General features: G+C 36.7%; 1 protein-coding gene across 1 annotated transcript in view; it reads left to right on the plus strand.

Moving 5' to 3' along the window:
• Positions 1-18,237, plus strand: part of ADAMTS5 (ADAM metallopeptidase with thrombospondin type 1 motif 5) — an 83,210-nt gene that overhangs the window by 47,513 nt on the left and 17,460 nt on the right. The window contains exon 3 of the mRNA XM_063448234.1: positions 4,006-4,173. Within this exon, the coding sequence (XP_063304304.1) occupies positions 4,006-4,173 (168 nt within the window). The remainder of the gene's footprint in view (positions 1-4,005; positions 4,174-18,237) is intronic.

Here is an 18,237-nt window from a genome sequence, read left to right on the forward strand (position 1 = left end):
TTAATCGACATCAGCGTATATTTTCTTGCTGAATCCAGGGTAATGTAAGCATTTTGCACACATGGAAATAAAAAGGTGACAAGGAGCAATTACGTAACTATTACCGAGGGAATTCACTTCAACCAATTAGTGCTGTGAGACGTTCTTTAATTAAATACTAAGTAACACACCTGCAACGTGTCTGCACTTGGACGTTTGTTTACTTTTCCTGGCTGCTTGGGTCCTTTTAGAAACAAGCAGAAAATATATAGCACTTTCTGTCCACGGCTTTTACACAAAAGATTTTCTGTAATGATTTGTAATCAAGCATTATGGGTAATGTAGTTTACAAATATCCGAGGTTCCACAGACATTAATAACAGGTTTGAATTTTAGTAAGTCTGATATTTGTGACTCCTTTTAATATGTTATTTTTCCAAAACATGTGCTAAAGTATGTAAAGTTTTTATAAGCTATATATGTTTATCTTAATGAAGCACAGGTTATCCGAGATGTCACGTTTCTTGTTAACTGTTTTGTAGAGCATCTCTAATTGCTGGTGAAAATATTCTGGTGCAAGGACTGTGTTCTTACAGTCGTTTTTCCCCATCAATTTCATCTTTTGAGATTTTATTTTATTTATTTATTTATTTATTTATTTATAAAGCACCAACAAATTCTGCAGTGCTGTACAATTAGTGGAGGACGTACAATATAGACAGACAAATACTAAAGGTAGAGAGGGCCCTGCCCGTAAGCTGAAATCTAGCCATTGAAGCTCTTTTATACAAAGTGCTTAGCTACATATCCCTTGAGCTTACAATCTAAAGGACACACCGGGGATTTGAGATAAGAGGTAGCAGGAGAAATTTGGAAGTGATGGCTGAAAGGAGTTGAGAGAGAGTTGCAGCTATTGGTAAAATATAAAGGGAATGAAGAGGTAATTGAGTGAGAATCTCAAACAGCTGGAGGAGCATGCTATATATTCAGGGGTAACCTGAGTGGGTGGGTTGGTAGTCCTGAGAAAAAAACTGCAGAGATTCAGTATTGTTGTGAGGTGGAGATGGAACAGTTATATGAATGTATTTACAGCCAGGAGGAGCAAAGGAAAGAGGGGAGGGGGGAGGGGAGGAAGGGAGAGTAACAATGTTTTTGTTTACAATTGAAAAGTTTAGCAACTAAATTCTAACACCCAAACTATGAATACCTGTGTACATGAAATATTGGTCAAAAACATTAAGTGACAATAATAAAAACTGCATGCACAGAAAATTACAGTGGCAAACTACAGGTATAAATGGTAACAATTCCATAGTAACACATGATAATATGGTAGCAATGTAAGACGAAATGAGGTGGAGTATCTTCCAAGCTTCAGTCAGTACCTGGAGTCTCTGCTAGAAGTAAAATGCAGAATTTCAGTATTGTTGTTTCTGTGAGTGCGAGGTAAGGCCTGGAGGTTGTGGTAGTTTCTGCTAGATGTTAAATGCCCAGCTTCGCTATTGTTGTGTCTGTGAGTGTAAGGTAAGGCCTATGACAAGGTTTATTTTGGAGAGTGTTGCTCCATCCCTCAACTGTCATTCATATAGCTGGACAAGTGATTTCCTTGTAGAAAGATCAATTTAGTCCAACTTTTGTGTGCAGTTTGCACATTCTGCCTGTACAACATGTTCTGAGCTCTCTTTAAAAAAACATGAGAGGGAGCCAAGCCCCACACAACATGCATGCACATACCGCAGCTCTGCCCCTTGGTGCACTTGTCCGAGTTCACCAAACAGGAAACTTGTTAAACGGAGAAGTCATTTTTTGACTGCTATCATGGCTGTCTACAACATGGGAATCGCTCATGGCATTTGCCATTTTCCTTTAATTTTAGTAGGAGCGATAGTGGCATACACATTATGACATTGCCTTCCTTCCTCTGCTACCAGTCAACAGAGCAGTTCAAAGTGATGAGTGGAACTTCTCTTGAGGTTAAACTACTTATCCCATAAATCCCATATACCGATATTGTATTTAAAATAGGGGTCACAGTCATCACAGTTTCCGTTTAACATTCCTTTTCCCCATAAATAGTCCAAAGTGGTTCTTTACAATCTCATGCTAGAATATGTTGGCCTCCTCTTCCCTTAGTTATTTTAAAATTCAATAAAACTATTTGAAAATAATATACTTGCCTTGTTTAGTCTAGAGGAAGGTGGACAGAAAGATATGATGGTAGTTATGCTTAAACAAGAATAGACATGGGAATACACTGTATAAACACAATCAATATTTCAATAATTTAAAATGGCAGGGTTTAGTCATTGTGCAATGTGGGGATTTTATGTTTGTCTATATTGCTTTTATATTAATCTGATGTTAGGTTTAAAGTGTAACCACTCTGGTGTTTTTCCAAGAGGCTAAGTAATGAATTACCCTATATCTGTAAAAGGGCCTGGCCTTAATTTGCTTGCCTATAGCCTCAATCTAAATGGTCATTTCCTTTCTGGTTTACCACTATTGCTTCCTACCCCGTTCTGATTCATATGCTTTTTAATTTCTATTTATTAACAATTTATTTTCAATATATACTTCAAAGATAAGTGGAGCTCTAAAAAATACCTGAATAACCTAATTTGCAGATTTGTACTCTTTTACAGAAACCTGTGAACAATATATGATACATTCATAGTGCAGATGGTATATGCAATAATAGGTGAGTGAAGGTATAACAATTTCCAACTCACAAGTGTAGAGCCAAAAGGTTACCTGGCTCTAGTGTGTAGCACTCTTGGATCTTTAAGGTAGATCCACAGCCTTCTTCTGTTCTCCTTCTCACCTCCTTCACATCCAAAAATTGGTTGGCAGGGATAAACAGGAAGACTCTAATAGTGGGAGTATAGTCATATATATAGCCAGTTGACCTTTTGGCTCTACACCTGTGAGCTGGAAATCGTTATACCTACACTCACCTATTATTGCATATACCACCTGCACTATGAATGTATCATATGTTGTTCACAGGTTTCTGTAAAAGAGTACAAATCTGCAAATTAGATTATTTAGAGCTCCACATACTGTTTTGGTGTGTGATTATAGTTGCTGGATAGAGTTTTTCTAAATTACAATTAGGTGCCCAAATGGATTGTATTTGCTGAAGAGTGCAACACTGGAAAGATTAGTTGTTATATATTTCAGTGTGCTGAAGGTGATTATGAACTATAACGAGGATCAATGCATTAAAATATAAAACACTTCTTTGTCTCATTGCCTTTGCTTTCATTGTTCCAGTGACACCAATCCTCTAACGATTGACATTAGAAACACAAAGCTGTCTTCTCGAAACATGACTCTATATCACTGTGCAAGGGGTACATTTAGTCTATATGATGGCGCTAACAAGTTGCAAGCATACGCTTAGATGAAATGTTAATTTCATAGGTAATTGTCTCCTTTCTTCAGTCTTTAACAAGCATATTCATGCTGCCTTTACCTAGTAACTGTCTTATATTAGGAGTAGACTACGTTCACTCAATACATTTGCTGGATATTTTGTGGACGCAACGGGCAAAGTGCTAAATAAGGAGCAATCACCATGGAAACCAATAGAGTGTCACAGCATTTAGTATTTTGCGCCAGAATAGCACCTGTTTTGCTTTGATAAATCTCACCTAATGCGTGGATTCAATTATCACCTATTTAAAGGTGAGTTTGTCTTCCATGTGATTTATGAAAAATTCCAATTAAAACATGTTAGGAATTATTTCCTCTAAATTTACAGACATATCTTATCTTTATAATTTCCCTAAATGCCCATTGAAGACTGAGATAGTCCATATTTCCCTCTGGTTGAGACCTTTCACCTCTCTCTGTTGAGTGGCATCTTTACTGATGCTGATGCGATTCCTCTTGATACCTTAAATATTTTAATTTGTATGTTATTTATTTATTCGTTGTAATGTATGCATGCTAATTTTGAAAAGATGTAGAAAGAGATACACATTTGGTCATACAGTCTGTTGATATGTTTCACTTTTCTGTTAGGACATCTGCTTGGACTTTCCCATGATGACTCCAAATTCTGTGAGGAGAACTTTGGCTCTCTTGAAGACAAACGTCTTATGTCATCTGTCCTTACTAGTATTGATGCTTCGAAACCATGGTCAAAATGCACATCCGCCACAATTACTGACTTTTTGGATGATGGTCATGGTAAGGACTTATGGTTCTTAATTAAATGATTTTGTCTACATGGCATTGTTTATCTGTGATTGTTACAATTCTGAGTATATAAGCCTAAATTGTCCAAAATATTTTCAAAATCATTTATGTGCAGAAGTCACTATTAAAATCTACGGGAAATTTTGTAGAATCATCTAGAAAGTATTGAATTATTTAGAAAGCTTAGTAAATCAAGGCTATAGTGTTTAAGAGTATATAACATTTTGTTTTATGTATAAAGAAAAATAAATTGCAAAACTGTCTTGGAATATGTATCAGGGATAAAAATGAATATATATATATATATGAGTCCATAGCATGACATTTTCTCAGTGTAAGAGTAAACTTGTCAACCATTAAATACATACATAACTTACAATGTGTCAAGAAAGCATAAATTGAATTCTGGTCACACTGTATAACCCTTCTTTATTATAGATATGTACCATAGACATTATAATGTAAATGCAGTGTGATCTAGTGAGTGTTTCATTTAATTCTTGTATCAATTATGAATGCTGTAAAAAGCACTATAAACTTAAATATAAGTCATGGGCAATGGTTGGTAATATCTGTTGTGGAGGTAAAAATAAAATTCAGTAGATTTTCAGAATATCAACACATTTATCAGTGATACCCAACACTGATTATGTAATTACACGTTCATTTGAGAATCCTAAAACGTTGGCATCTGTGCAATTTTATTTTGTACAGATATTAGCACAGTAAACTCTGGTATTATCTGAGCAATATCATTATTTACTGCACATTAATTTTGACCGAATAATCAAAATTTATTAAAGACAGGAGGCGACTATTTGCTTTACTTTCTTTATTCAAACCTCAGAGCAGCAAATAAATGGTTAACAATGTAAAAAATAAAATCAACCAATCACAGAGTAGATATCATATAATAACAGATGCTGAAGCTCCTCCTATCACGCTATTTCGGCCAGCCGCACTTAAGTACCGCGACCTGCCTGCTCTCTTCCTTGCTCGAGTCTCCTTGATGCTGAGTCTCCGCCCTCGGCAACAGTCGCGGCGGCTATTTTAAAATGGCTTTTAGCATTTCACACTTTCCCGACATTTTTCTTTAACCTACATCTCGTTGGAAGCGTGCGGTATAGCGATCAAGAGCTCAGATCGCTGTATCCTCGATTATCCTGGGTTTTTTCACAATTAGGATCACAGTAAGCGGCATTCGTGACTAACACCTGATTTAAATACTGTGAAATATTTTTTGATCATATATTATTTATTTCATGTATGATATATTTTTTTCTGCTCCTTTACAACAATTTGCTCCTTAACAACAAACTATTTTTTAAATTACTTACTTTTTTATTCACCTACATATATAAAATTATCCTGGCAGAAAAAAAAAATTAATAGTTATGATTTATCATTGTCATCATCATGAAAAGAGAGAGAGTGAGAGAAAGAGACAAGGAGGGAGAGATAGATCCATCTAATTCCGTAGATGTCTTTATAAAAGGTTGACATGATGTTTTGCAAATGCAGTATATTTGTGGATTTAATAGTTAATAAAGACACCGTTAATAACTTCTTGATCCATGGAGACATCTGTCATTAGAATTGAATAGCAGCAACAGAAGCAATAGGGACGTGCTAAAGGTTGAACTTGATGGACTTCAAGCAAATTACATGTTATTACATGGGATATTAGCATCTCCCTAATCAGCTGAAAGAAACAACTAACAAACATTTTAATCAAACTCGCCCTCTGCATCCAGTGTATAAAGCAATAAAAACTAAATTGTAAACAGAAAAAACAAGAATGTAACAGTCATAACGAGCAAGGCTCATATAACTCTGCCTATCACAAATTCCAGAAAGGGGAATTACAGCAGGCCACATGCAGTTCTGTTAATACATTGTAGCTAGAGGAATGGACATTTGACACAATGTGCCCAGTTTATCAACAAAGTATATAGGAGTAGTCTATGAACAAGACTTGGTAAATTGATACGTCCTCTCAAAAGCATTTTTTTATTAGTTGTATTTATATGGTGCCAATTAATTCCGCAGTGCTTTACAGTATTATTAAGGGGGAAGTTTAACAATAAGTGAGACAATTACAAAATGTTACAGGAAGAATAGGTTGATGAGGACCCTGCTCAAATGAGCTTAGAGTCTAGATATTGGCAATTAATCTGCATAAAATGGGAATATTGTATTAGGAAAGTATGCGGTATTAAGAATAATGGTAAGTCTTGAAGGCCGAGCCAAACAGAATTAGAGGGTGATAGATTCTTGTAGATTATTAGTGTACTCTTGAGAAGGTTTTGCCCAATTACCTTCAAAGCTTATTTTGCTAGATTATCCATAAAAAAAAGAAACTGAGATGTGGAGATGCTAGTATTGGGAGATAATGTGTCTATGGAAGCCCAGAAGACAAGACCGAGAGAGGTATTAAAAAAATGTGCTTCAATAGAATCTGGAAAATCTCAACATCATGGCATCATGCAAGGTGTGGACTCGATCTAGAACGTAGCTCGGGAACCAAGTAAGACTAACTTGGAATTGTAGAATTATGAGACATGCTATATCATTTGGCCACCTCAGTCAAGGTCAAAAACATCCAAAAAAACTATACCCAGCAAAGAAATTAGAGATGGTCCAATAAAATTCAAGGTTTGTGAAAATGGAAGAATATTCTGCTTCTGTTCAGCAGACCTGGTCAGAAACTCATCTAATACCACTTAGTAAGAGGGGAAAATATAATAAATAATTGACAAATGATAAGAAAAGGTCCTTAATTTTGAGTTTGAAAACGTACCTAGCATCTTCTTGAAACGCAAATGTTCAGATGTACAAATGCACACCAAGGACATTCCCAGATGTAATCTAATACATTTCTTCTTGTTAATTGCTGAGTAAATGATAAATGAGCAGCAATGGATTGAGTGGGACTGAAATGAACATTCACACCAGTCTAAGAATATTATCTTGAAAATATTATATGCATCTAGGACTTGAATAAAGATTCACCTTCTTAACTATTTTTTGTTATTGATATACATTCCATTCTTCAGTGAGAAAACCATTTCTATGTTTTGTTTGCATTTTGCCGTGAGATATGTAAAATCTTTGTTAAGGTTCATGTGATTTCTCTTGGTTTTAAGACATACAGGGTGGAAACTAGGATCAAAAGTAGTGTGGTTTAATTGTTTCTAAATATCAAAAATATTAACTGTTTACCACCTTTAAAGCCATTACAGCAATATGGTTCAATTTAGATATGAACATTCTATCAATCTAACTTCTTAAAAGGTTCATTTTATTTCACTCAAATACAAAGAATATCTTAAAAAAAAAAAAAAAAAAAAAGAACAGGTGCAGAACTAGAATGTATGTAGTGAAGAAAATCCTTGAATAATCGGTGGAGAACAGACAGATACTTTTATGGAGACAATACAATTTAATTACAGAAAATGAAAAACAAACAGTTGGATAGAATATTAAAGAAGAATTAGTGTCCGCATCTGGACATCTGAACCAAAGTCAACAACATTTATTTGGAAGAATCATTTTTCTTTTCTGAAAGTGCATCCTACCAACTGGTTATGATTAAATATAAGACAATGTAAACATGCAGATTCTGCGTGTATATTTCTGTCATATTTAATTCCACATGAAACAAACCAAGGCCTAAAAAGAAAGGGCCTACAGGCACTATTGCCAATTTAGTGAGATGAAATGGTTATAGTCCCTTTAGTGTGCATTCAAAGGACCACTCCACTCTTCCAACCCACCCCCCTAAACCACCACCCCACAGTTTAGTAGATATACCCCCAATGAATACATGCATGCATATTTTTATGCATGTATTCATTGGGAGTATCGTCAAAAATAGATTACAAAGACTGCAGGCTTTGTAAACTTCTCCCCCCTATTCCCCCAGAATAGACTTTCAATCTCTTCACAGGGAACTAACCATGAGAAGCCTTTGCGCGAACAGATTCGCCCGTGCACGTGAGTCGGCTCGTATACACTCACGAACCGTGGTGTGCACGTGTGGCCGCCACTTGTGCACTGCTGAAGCTGGTCTGTGGTCTGTTAGGGAGGGAGAGGGAGTTGAGTGTGCCTGCCATTTCCATTAGCTCAGTGGAGAAAACAGAAGTAGGAAGGAATCCTCCCTGGCTGTTTGATTGACAGCCACTGGGGGTTCCCCAATTAATTTATAAAAGGGTTTATTTCTCATAGAAATCAACACTTTTATAAACTGGGGTTAAATGAGGGTACTCCTCACCCGTAAAGCACTTCAGCAAGCCGAAGTGCTTTTGGGTTGTGGGGTAGTCCTTTAACTAGAAACAAGATATAGAGACAAAGGACATAGTTTATAGTTTACTTACACGCCAAAGTCTGAAGGGTTAAGGAAACAACAAATATTTCTCATTCTTCGTAATAAATTGCTTTGGTATATTTTTGTAAATGTGAATTTTCATAGAAGTTTATGTCATAAGTGCTAAATTACCCATTTCTATGCGGTATTCATTCTTAGATGAGAAATAAGACTTACAAAGTAACAGAAAAATGGTAACGTACATGACATGGTAATACTCCTAGTAAGGATAACCACCCAAAAAGGATAACCACCCAAAAAAGACTATGTACAGGGGTGTAACAAGAATTATGCAAACCAGTACAGAGCACAGGAAAAGCAAGGCTGGGCATGGGTATAACTTAGCAGAGGAACCTTTTTATGTTATTTATAAAGCTATTTTTCAGAAAACTGTAGAATAGGTTTTGTCCATTCTACTTGTCAGTTGTGTCTTCGAATATGATAGCCTCCATTTGCCAAATGTCCTAATTTGGGTGTGATAGCCTCATCAGTAGGGTTCAAGTCCAGCATGGTATCCCATCAATGTCTCATGTGTTCCAGCTGTTGAACATAATGGTTTTGGAAATGGTTTGTTATATAGATCTTCCAAGCAAATGTATCAAAGGCATTCCACAGGGAGATGGTAAAACCAGGTGCAATATCACTGAACCTAGCTGCTGCAGTTGATAGTCTCTCAAAGGTGCGAAAATGTTGATAAGTACCAAACGTGTTTGTGTGTTTGACTTCATTTCCATTCACACAGCAAATCTTTGCATTGTTATCAGTGTAGTTTGTATTGCCTATTGTTTATATCAGTAAACACCAGAGACATCAATAGACAGCAATAGCATTTATTCATGTTTAAATGGTATTCTATGCCAATCCATAGCTGGCAAATGTATTTATTTATAAAATATTTTACCACGAAAGATACATTGAGATTTCTCTGGTTTTCAAGTATGTCCTGGGTCCACAAAACATTGCATTGATACATTAGGGTACAATGAAATACAAAAACAATATTAATACACAATATATACGAAATTTAATATAGAACAGGTGGGAAATATATAATCAACCATAACACGTGCATTCTGTTTTGAGATATGTAGAGAGGGATCTCTTAAAGGACTTTAGACATGGGGAAGATTTTAAAGTGTGCGGGAGGTCGTTCCACAATTGCAAGGATTGGGACACTTTCTTTTTGTATTGAGGTAGACTAAATAAAGTGCTGGTACCGGATCGGGGGTTATAGGAGGTGGGAACAACCGAGGAGAGCATTCTGCTCAGGTATGGTGGAAGCTTCCCAGAAAAGCTCTTAAATATAAGGCTGGAAATATGAAGGGTGCACCTGGATTGCAGTGACAGCCAGTTTAGCTCTTTTGGCATGTCACGTAATTACATTTACTGTAGGGCTTAGGCAGGATTTATTTCTGTACAGGGCACCTAGTTTTGGATACAGTTTAGATGCAAGTTGTTCTATGTGGGGGCCAAAAGATAGATTAGGGTCTAACAACATACCCAAGTATTTGAAAGAGTGGACTGCGGTCAGTGTGCTATTTAAATTTGTTTTGATGAATAGGTGGGAATTGTGTAATTTGTGTAATTTAGGTAGAGTTCTAAAGATCATTGTGACAGTTTTGTCAGTGTTTAGGAAGAGTTTTGTATTTTGCGATCCACTTTTCTACCTCTGTAAACTGGTCTTGGAGCACAGCCTCAAGCTGCGGTAGATTGTATTTGCTTGCATAGATTACTGTGTCTTAGAATCTCATATAATTTAGAGTAGAAATTCATAGTAAATATCAAAGCATTGCAGATACATATTTTGCCTTTACTGTCTCTTTAAAGGGAAAACTGTAGGTAAAATTCCACTTGTGCTCATATGAAATAAAGTACTATTTATAGCTTCCCATACCATGACAGGGTTGAACATATGTGAAATTGCAAATGCTTTTTTCTCTGGGAAGCAATTTCTCCTGGCTTTAAAGAGAACCTGCATGACAACAAACAAGTAGACGAAGATGCTCACAGGGGCAGACAGGAACGCCAGATTGACAGATCCGAAAAGAGCCACATCTCCATTGCATTCCAGAGTATGATGCATAATTTCAGCACATATCAATGTAACAAAACATTCTCCAAAGGGTTGAGTCACTAAACTGTGACTCGCAGAGAGCCAACAGGGGGAATGCATAGTTTAACCCAAAATAACTGAATTGGAAAATAGAAGGGCTGAATAATTTTTCCAGTCGGTCTTTTTTTTGTGTGTAATGTGCAATTCACATGTCAACCTCATGTTAACCCCAATGAAAACAAATAATATGATGTTTGTTTAAAAAGCCCTTAAGGATCAAACTTCTGGAATAAAAGGGAATCATGACATGTCATACATGTCATGTGTCCTTAAGGGGTTAAGAATAGACAAAACATGTCCCCTAGGAAAGCACTATTTTTATGAAAAGGGCAGTTACTGCTCATTTGTTTCTGCAAGGTGTATTCATAGCATAAATATATATAATCACTACCTGCTATTGATGCTAGGATTTGGTATGACATAAGTCTCTCTTAGCTATTTCATTAAAGGGGGCTGGACTACAGATGCCCAGGGCCATGTAAAACTGATTAAAAACATTTTAACAGTGAAACAGGGCACAGTAGCTTGGGGACGCCAGGCACCATAACAGCTTCAACGAGTTGAAGTAGTTATGGTGTGTAGAATGTCCCTTTAATAATATTAGTTATTAGAAAACCCAGCTTATATAGAGCTGGCAAGTTGGTAACATAAACAGTATATCAGAACAAGAATAATCTGTACACTAGTAGGCCATTTCCACCTGCAAATTGGCGACTGTTTTTAACCCCTTAAGGACACATGACATGTGTGACATGTCATGATTCCCTTTTATTCCAGAAGTTTGGTCCTTAAGGGGTTAAATGTTGGCATATGACAAAAATTACTCTATTTTAATTACATTTATTAGGAATAGGAACAATTGTTTTGTTTTGTTTTTTGTTTTATATTCCATCCCTATTTTTGATCATAGATATAAATAAGCATGGCTTTTTAAATGTTAACATCATCAAATACTTTACTTTACAAATCTTAAAGCCAGTTTAGGCACCATAACATCTCTATCAAAATAAAATTGTTATGGTGCCAGGAGATCCCCGAAGCTGACTCACCTGAAGGGGTTAAGGTTCTCAAACGATTTAACCCCAAAGTCTGTGTTTTAATGCTGAATCTCCCTGCCTTCTGTTCCTCCGTTTTCTCAAAATTGGGAAACCAAAAGGCTCTTGGAGAATTGGTCAGTGGCAATCAGCCAATCAATGACTCCCTATTAAAAAAAACTGACATAAAAAGGTATGTTTCTTTTCTCCGACAGTTTAACCAGAGCCAGTTCCAGAGATATTGTGGCACCATAACAACTTCATTTTGATGAAGTTGTTATGGTGACTGGAGTGTTGCTTTAAAGTTTTTGTTTTTTAAAGGGATTAACTATAACTGGAGAAAATATAGAAAATACAATATTACATAGAAGATAAAGGTCTAGAACTCTAAGTATAGCAGCAATATCATAGGTTGATTCTGTTGTAAACGATTATCCTTCATATATCTTATATTTAATTCATTTTTATTGATTTCTATCTTACAATTTTGGACAAGCATCAGTTTCAATTCTGCTGACAGAGAATGAGCAAAAAGTATTTGTCCTACTTGCCTGCATACGAACATGCCATCCATCATCTTAAACGTGAATTCATAAGTTGGTAAATGTATTTAGCTCTCCGAGGGTTGAATCCAGTTTGTTACCATTTATCTGATCAGGGTAGAAACCAAACCTTTGCTTTTCAGTATCATAACCAATTTCTGCTCTTGTAAAATATACATTATGGCCCAAAACTAAACTAAAAAACGAATGGGATAATGATAGCTTCTGACAGCTTGCAAAGCAGTTATCAGTTGGAGACTTGACTGTTCTGCAGCTAATATTCAGCACTGGACTAGAATGTAGCTGCCTGGATCATAGATGCTGCATCAGTGTAGAATCCATGTAGGCCAGGATGCAATAATACGTCAGCTTTAATCGAGTAGTCTTTATAATTATCCTCCTACCAGGTCCAGTCAATGTAGGGCGATGGGCGATTCTAGATGGGCGATTAGTGGGACAGAGAGAGGAAGAGAGGACCAGAAGAGGAAAAATTTTAAAAAAAAAGCAGAGGGAAAAAAAGGGGGTAGTAGTGGGAATAAAGAAGAGAAAAATAACAGAGGGGAAAAATGAATGTGCATTGAGGAAGGAAAGACAGGGAACAGAGACAAACACAGGAGAGATGAAGACGAGGCAGAGGGAGAACAAAGGGAAGGACAAAGTAGAGACAGAGTAACAAAATACAGTAAAAATAGACAAAAAGGGAATAAAAGCAGAAAAGGAGGGAAAACAGAAACAGATGAGGAAAAGAGATTCGTGTTTCCATCCACATTTACAGATGGAGCCCTTTTACGCTTAAATAATACCTTTTAAGGTTTTTACATATATAATTTTTGTAAATAGATATATTTGAAACAATGCACTTTATAAATCTATACATTTCACGTTAGAAACCTGTTCTGTCCAATCAGCCTATGTTTATATGCAAATGGATAATAGCAGACTGTGCATTAAGACATACATGTGACAGTACTTGAGCGCCTCGTCTGTTTTACTTGTCGTTAGCACACGTGTACGTAAATATATTGTTATCACACAAAGCGAGCGGCAAAATAATTTTGCTCAAACAGGACATTTCCTCAATCTCAATTAATGTGAGCAAGGACAGATATGTTCTCTTGGTGCAAAATGAAAGAACTAGCAGCTATTTCCTAGATGAAAATGTTTCTGCTTTGGTTATTTTATTATTTTTGTAGCATGGATTGTCATGCAAGAGAAGCATCTGTTTGAATTACTTCTAAAATACTCTAGCTTGATAGAGAGTGACAGGAGTGAGCGATCTGATCTCATTCCCCAAGCAAAAGGGATTACTGTGCAGTACAAGTGTCCCAGAATCTCCATGACGGCTGTGGGCACTGTTAAGGTTAACCCTTTGAGTGCTAGATGCTAATCATTGTGCTGAATTGAAAACCAAATTGCAAAAATTCAGGTTAAAAATAGCCAAGCTGTAAAATATCTTATTGGGATTTTTTCTAAATAGGATATTTTGTCTTTGAGTTTGCAATTTAAATTTTCAGTTTCCTACGATTCACTGTTTAGTGATCAAACCCCTAAAGAAACGCGTTACTTTCATGTAGAAGCTAGTATCTCTGTGGAACAGCCTGCGCATGAATGATTATATATAGCACATTACAAAAATAAAGATACAAAATGTATGTGCAGCCTCTACCTTGTACCTCAGTTTCCCTAATTACTTGTTAATGACTAAGTCCCAATAATTCCTATCCTTAATGTATTACGTTTTTGGCTGCCTTAGTGCAGCATATTCCTCCTATATTGGGCACATACATACATAGACACTCAAACACAAACAGTCACATAGCCAGCCATACAATCATGCAGACAGTCACAACATACGTAGACACACAATTAAAAAGACAGGCACATATGTACATAGACATACACTCATGTAATCACACAGATACACAGACACACACAAACATACACACAGTCGTAAAGATACACTGACGCACAGTCACACATATACAATCAAACACAATCACATACTCAAACACAAATATATTCATTGGACTTCTCTACCCTCCATGACTTCTCTACCCTTCCTTTATGAACACCTGGAGAAGGAAAGGAGGTAGTTAGTGGTGGGGAAACAGGGACTCCTTAATTCTTTCCCCTCTGCTTGTGGCATGGTTCACGTCACGTGTCCTCAAGCTGCTCAGTGTATACAACAGGTGACCTTGTAGAAACAAACAACTAATACTTTCATAGTGGTAGTAAACTAAGCCGTGGATCTTACAGTGGCAGTAAACTAACTATTGCATTCTATTTTAATCCAGTTTCACAAGTCATTCCACTACACCCTCAGTCGGTACTGGCAATTCACTAGGTCTATTTATGCAGGTGGCTGTAAAAAGAAGGAATCACTTTTGGCAATAATGGATCCTGCCTCTACCCATGCATGACACCCTAGGCCTTGTTGGACTTGGACTAGAAACATCTCTAGTTACATCCTGGATAGCAAATTGTTATCCGGGATGGAATGGCACTTGATAATGTGGATGATCATTTCCAAATGATCAATAGGTCTGAATGGGAGGTTGTAGGTACCAAAGAGATAACATAGAACATCAGCGTAGAGTTTAAACATATTCTCCGCACACAGCTCCACCTTTTTCAAACAGCTACTAGGGACCTTCGTGAGCGAGTATAAGCAGCCTTACCTGGTGGTCATCTTGGTCAGTGTTATTAGTACTGCGTAGCACCAATTTTTTTTAAGTTGTGTTACTTCTGCTGTATTGTCTCCTTGTATTCTCTTTTCTTTATTGCCTGCTGTCTTATGCAAATAGAAGTGGAATAGAAGTACATTTGGATGTCTGGTAGAATTGTCCCTCACTCTGAGTGTGATCAGAGTTCAGAGCCAGTCTTAGGAGCTACATTATAGCTTCTTTGTATTTTTTGTTTCTTAAAGCCAGGGGGTGGGCTGTTGGTACGGAAAGTCGTATGAAAGGCGTTGAGATAAGTGTTTGTAATCTTATTACTGGGGGGTGAAGTTGCAAAGAATACATACAGTGAGGGAAAAAAATATTAGATCCTCTGATGATTTTGAGCATTTGCTCACAGACAAAGAAATGATCAGTCTATAAATTTAATGGTAGGTGTATTTTAACAGTGAGAGACAGAAAAACAAAAAAACAAAATTCCAGAAAAACGCATGTCAAAAAAGTTACAAACTGATTTGCACGTCAATGAGTGAAATGGTATTTGATTCCCTATCAATCAGCAAGATTTCTGGCACCCAGGTGTCTTTTATACAGGTAACAAGCTGAAATTAGGAGCACTCTTGTTACCTGTATAAAAGACACCTGTCCACAGAAGCAATCAATCACTCAATCAGATTCCAAACTCTCCACCATGGCGAAGACCAAAGAGCTGTCCAAGGATGTCAGGGATAAGATTATAGACCTACACAAGGCTGAAATTGGCTACAAGACCATCGCCAAGCAGCTTGGTGAAAAGGTGACAGTTGGTGTGATTATTCGCAAATAGAAGAAACACAAAATAACTGTCAGTCTCCCTATGTCTGGTGCTCCATGCAAGATCTCAACTCAGTGAGGAATTAGCCCATAATTACATCAGAAGATCTTGTTAATGATCTCAAGGCAGCTGGGACTCTAATCACTAAGAAAATAATTGGTAACACACTATGCCGTGAAGGACTTAAATCCTGCAGCGCTTGCAAGGTCCCCCTGCTCAAGAAAGCACATGTACAGGCCCGTCTGAGGTTTGCCAATGAACATCTGAATGATTCAGAGGAGAACTGGGTAAAAGTGTTGTGGTCAGATGAGACCAAAATCAAGCTCTTTGGCATCAACTCCACTCGCCGTATTTGGAGGAGGAGGAATGCTGCCTATGACCCCAAGAACACCATCCCCACCGTCAAACATGGAGGTGGAAACATTATGCTTTGGGGGTGTTTTTTTGCTAAGGGGACAGGACAACTGCACCGCATCAAAGGTATGATGGGCGGGGCCATGTACCGTCAAATCTTGGGTGAGAACCTCCTTCCCTCAGCCAGGGCATTGAAAATAGGTTGTGGATGGGTATTCCAGCATGAAAAACACACAGCCGAGGCAACAAAGGAGTGGCTCAAGAAGAAGCACATTAAGGTCCTTGAGTGGCCTAGCCAGTCTCCAGACCTTAATCCCATAGAAAATCTGTGGAGGGAGCTGAAGGTTTGAGTTGCCAAACATCAGCCTCAAAACCTTAATGACTTGGAGAGGATTTGCAAAGAGGAGTGGAACAAAATCCCTCCTGAGATGTGTGCAAACCTGGTGGCCAACTACAAGAAACGTCTGACCTCTGTGATTGCCAACAAAGGTTTTGCTACCAAGTCGAAGGGGTCAAATACTTATTTCACTAATTGACATGCGTTTTTCTGTTTTTTTTTTTTTTTTTTGTGATTCTGTCTCTCATTGTTAAAATACACCTACCATTAAAATTATAGACTTATCATTTCTTTGTCAGTGGGCAAACATTCAAAATCAGCAGGGGATCAAATACTTTTTTCCCTCACTGTATACAGGAAATAGGCTCTAAAAAAAACATAGAGCCCGTGGGCTAGAAAGACAGACCAGGACGGTCTAGGGGCTTAACCTTAGTACTAAATTTAAATACAGAAAAGAATAAGGACTATCCCAAGAGAGAAATAATTGGTATAATCATATCTGGCAATATTCAGATCCCTAAAGTAAACTAAAATCAATCAAACACTTGCTATTAGCTACAGTGTAATAAAGTGTCAAGCGTAACAATTATTCTAGTTAAGATTATTGAGAATGAGTAACAATTCATTAGGAATGTTACAATGTAACAGTTACGGGTAAACTACACTCACCCTTTATTTCGTTGGATAGTCCTTATTCTTGTCTGTATTTTAAAGTTGTATTGTTTGTTAAGACATCCTTATAATATGTAATTTATGTTCATTTTGTAGGTGTTTTATGCAGAACATACTGTTTTGCATAAGTACATAGTGTGGCTTAGCATTGCATCTGTTATTATTGGTTATTTCTGTATTATAGTGTTGTTTAGTCTGGGTGCATTGACACATTTTAAGTGTACACAGCTTTTGTTTCAATCATAATATAATGTCTCAAAATAGCTGAATCTGAAAAATTTTCGATGTCAGCTACGCTTCCAGTTCAGCAATTTTGGTCCAAAATTTGAAATTCACTTTGATTTCACTTTGAATTTCTAGATAATTCTCACTTTTGTACAATGTTAATTATGGAATACATATAGACTGTTCTGCAATTGTTTTCATGTGTTAGTTTTGTATTGGTAGGTGCTTACACGTTTATATTCTGTCGGCATTGAGCAGTTTTGTTGTGCGAACACCCTATGACATCATAGGAAGCTATAGGGAAGGTGCTCTAACATAATTCTTGTTACAGTCTGCTCAGGATAAAAAATTAACAAAGTAATGATTTTTGTATCAAAATATGTACTTCCTGAACCTTTAATGTGCGTACAAGTTTATATTACAATCAACTGTTTGTTCTGTAAGTTCTTTCATTGTAGATCATAGTTTATTTTGGATCATTAGTGCACTGATGGCATCCTCCTGGGCTGTTTAGGATTACTTTGGATAGAATCATTCATCCTAAATAAAAATGTACATTGTGACATTCTTTTTATGTTAGCAAAAGTAATTTAATTCAAATAAAGTTTTTTGTATTCATAGAGAGAACAAAGTTAATGTATTTCATTAATTTTTTACAAGACAAGTCTTTCTTTTGTCAAACGATATTAGTTTTCTGGCACAGTTAATTATTCTGATAAAAAAAAAAAACAACACAAAGAGTGTTCCCTTATCAGAGTTAATAACCGAGACCCATGGAAGCACACTTCTGAAGTTCACTGCCAAGTATTTCTTTGAGTTGGGCTTGTGCTGTAAGTTTGTTTGAGGACACAAAAGGAATCCACTAAAAGTTGGGACATTTTGCTTAGGAGAAAATAATCAGCTATTTTTTTTTTCCACTT

Source organism: Pelobates fuscus, chromosome 1, assembly GCF_036172605.1.
Source record: "Pelobates fuscus isolate aPelFus1 chromosome 1, aPelFus1.pri, whole genome shotgun sequence".
Lineage (NCBI taxonomy): Eukaryota > Metazoa > Chordata > Amphibia > Anura > Pelobatidae > Pelobates > Pelobates fuscus.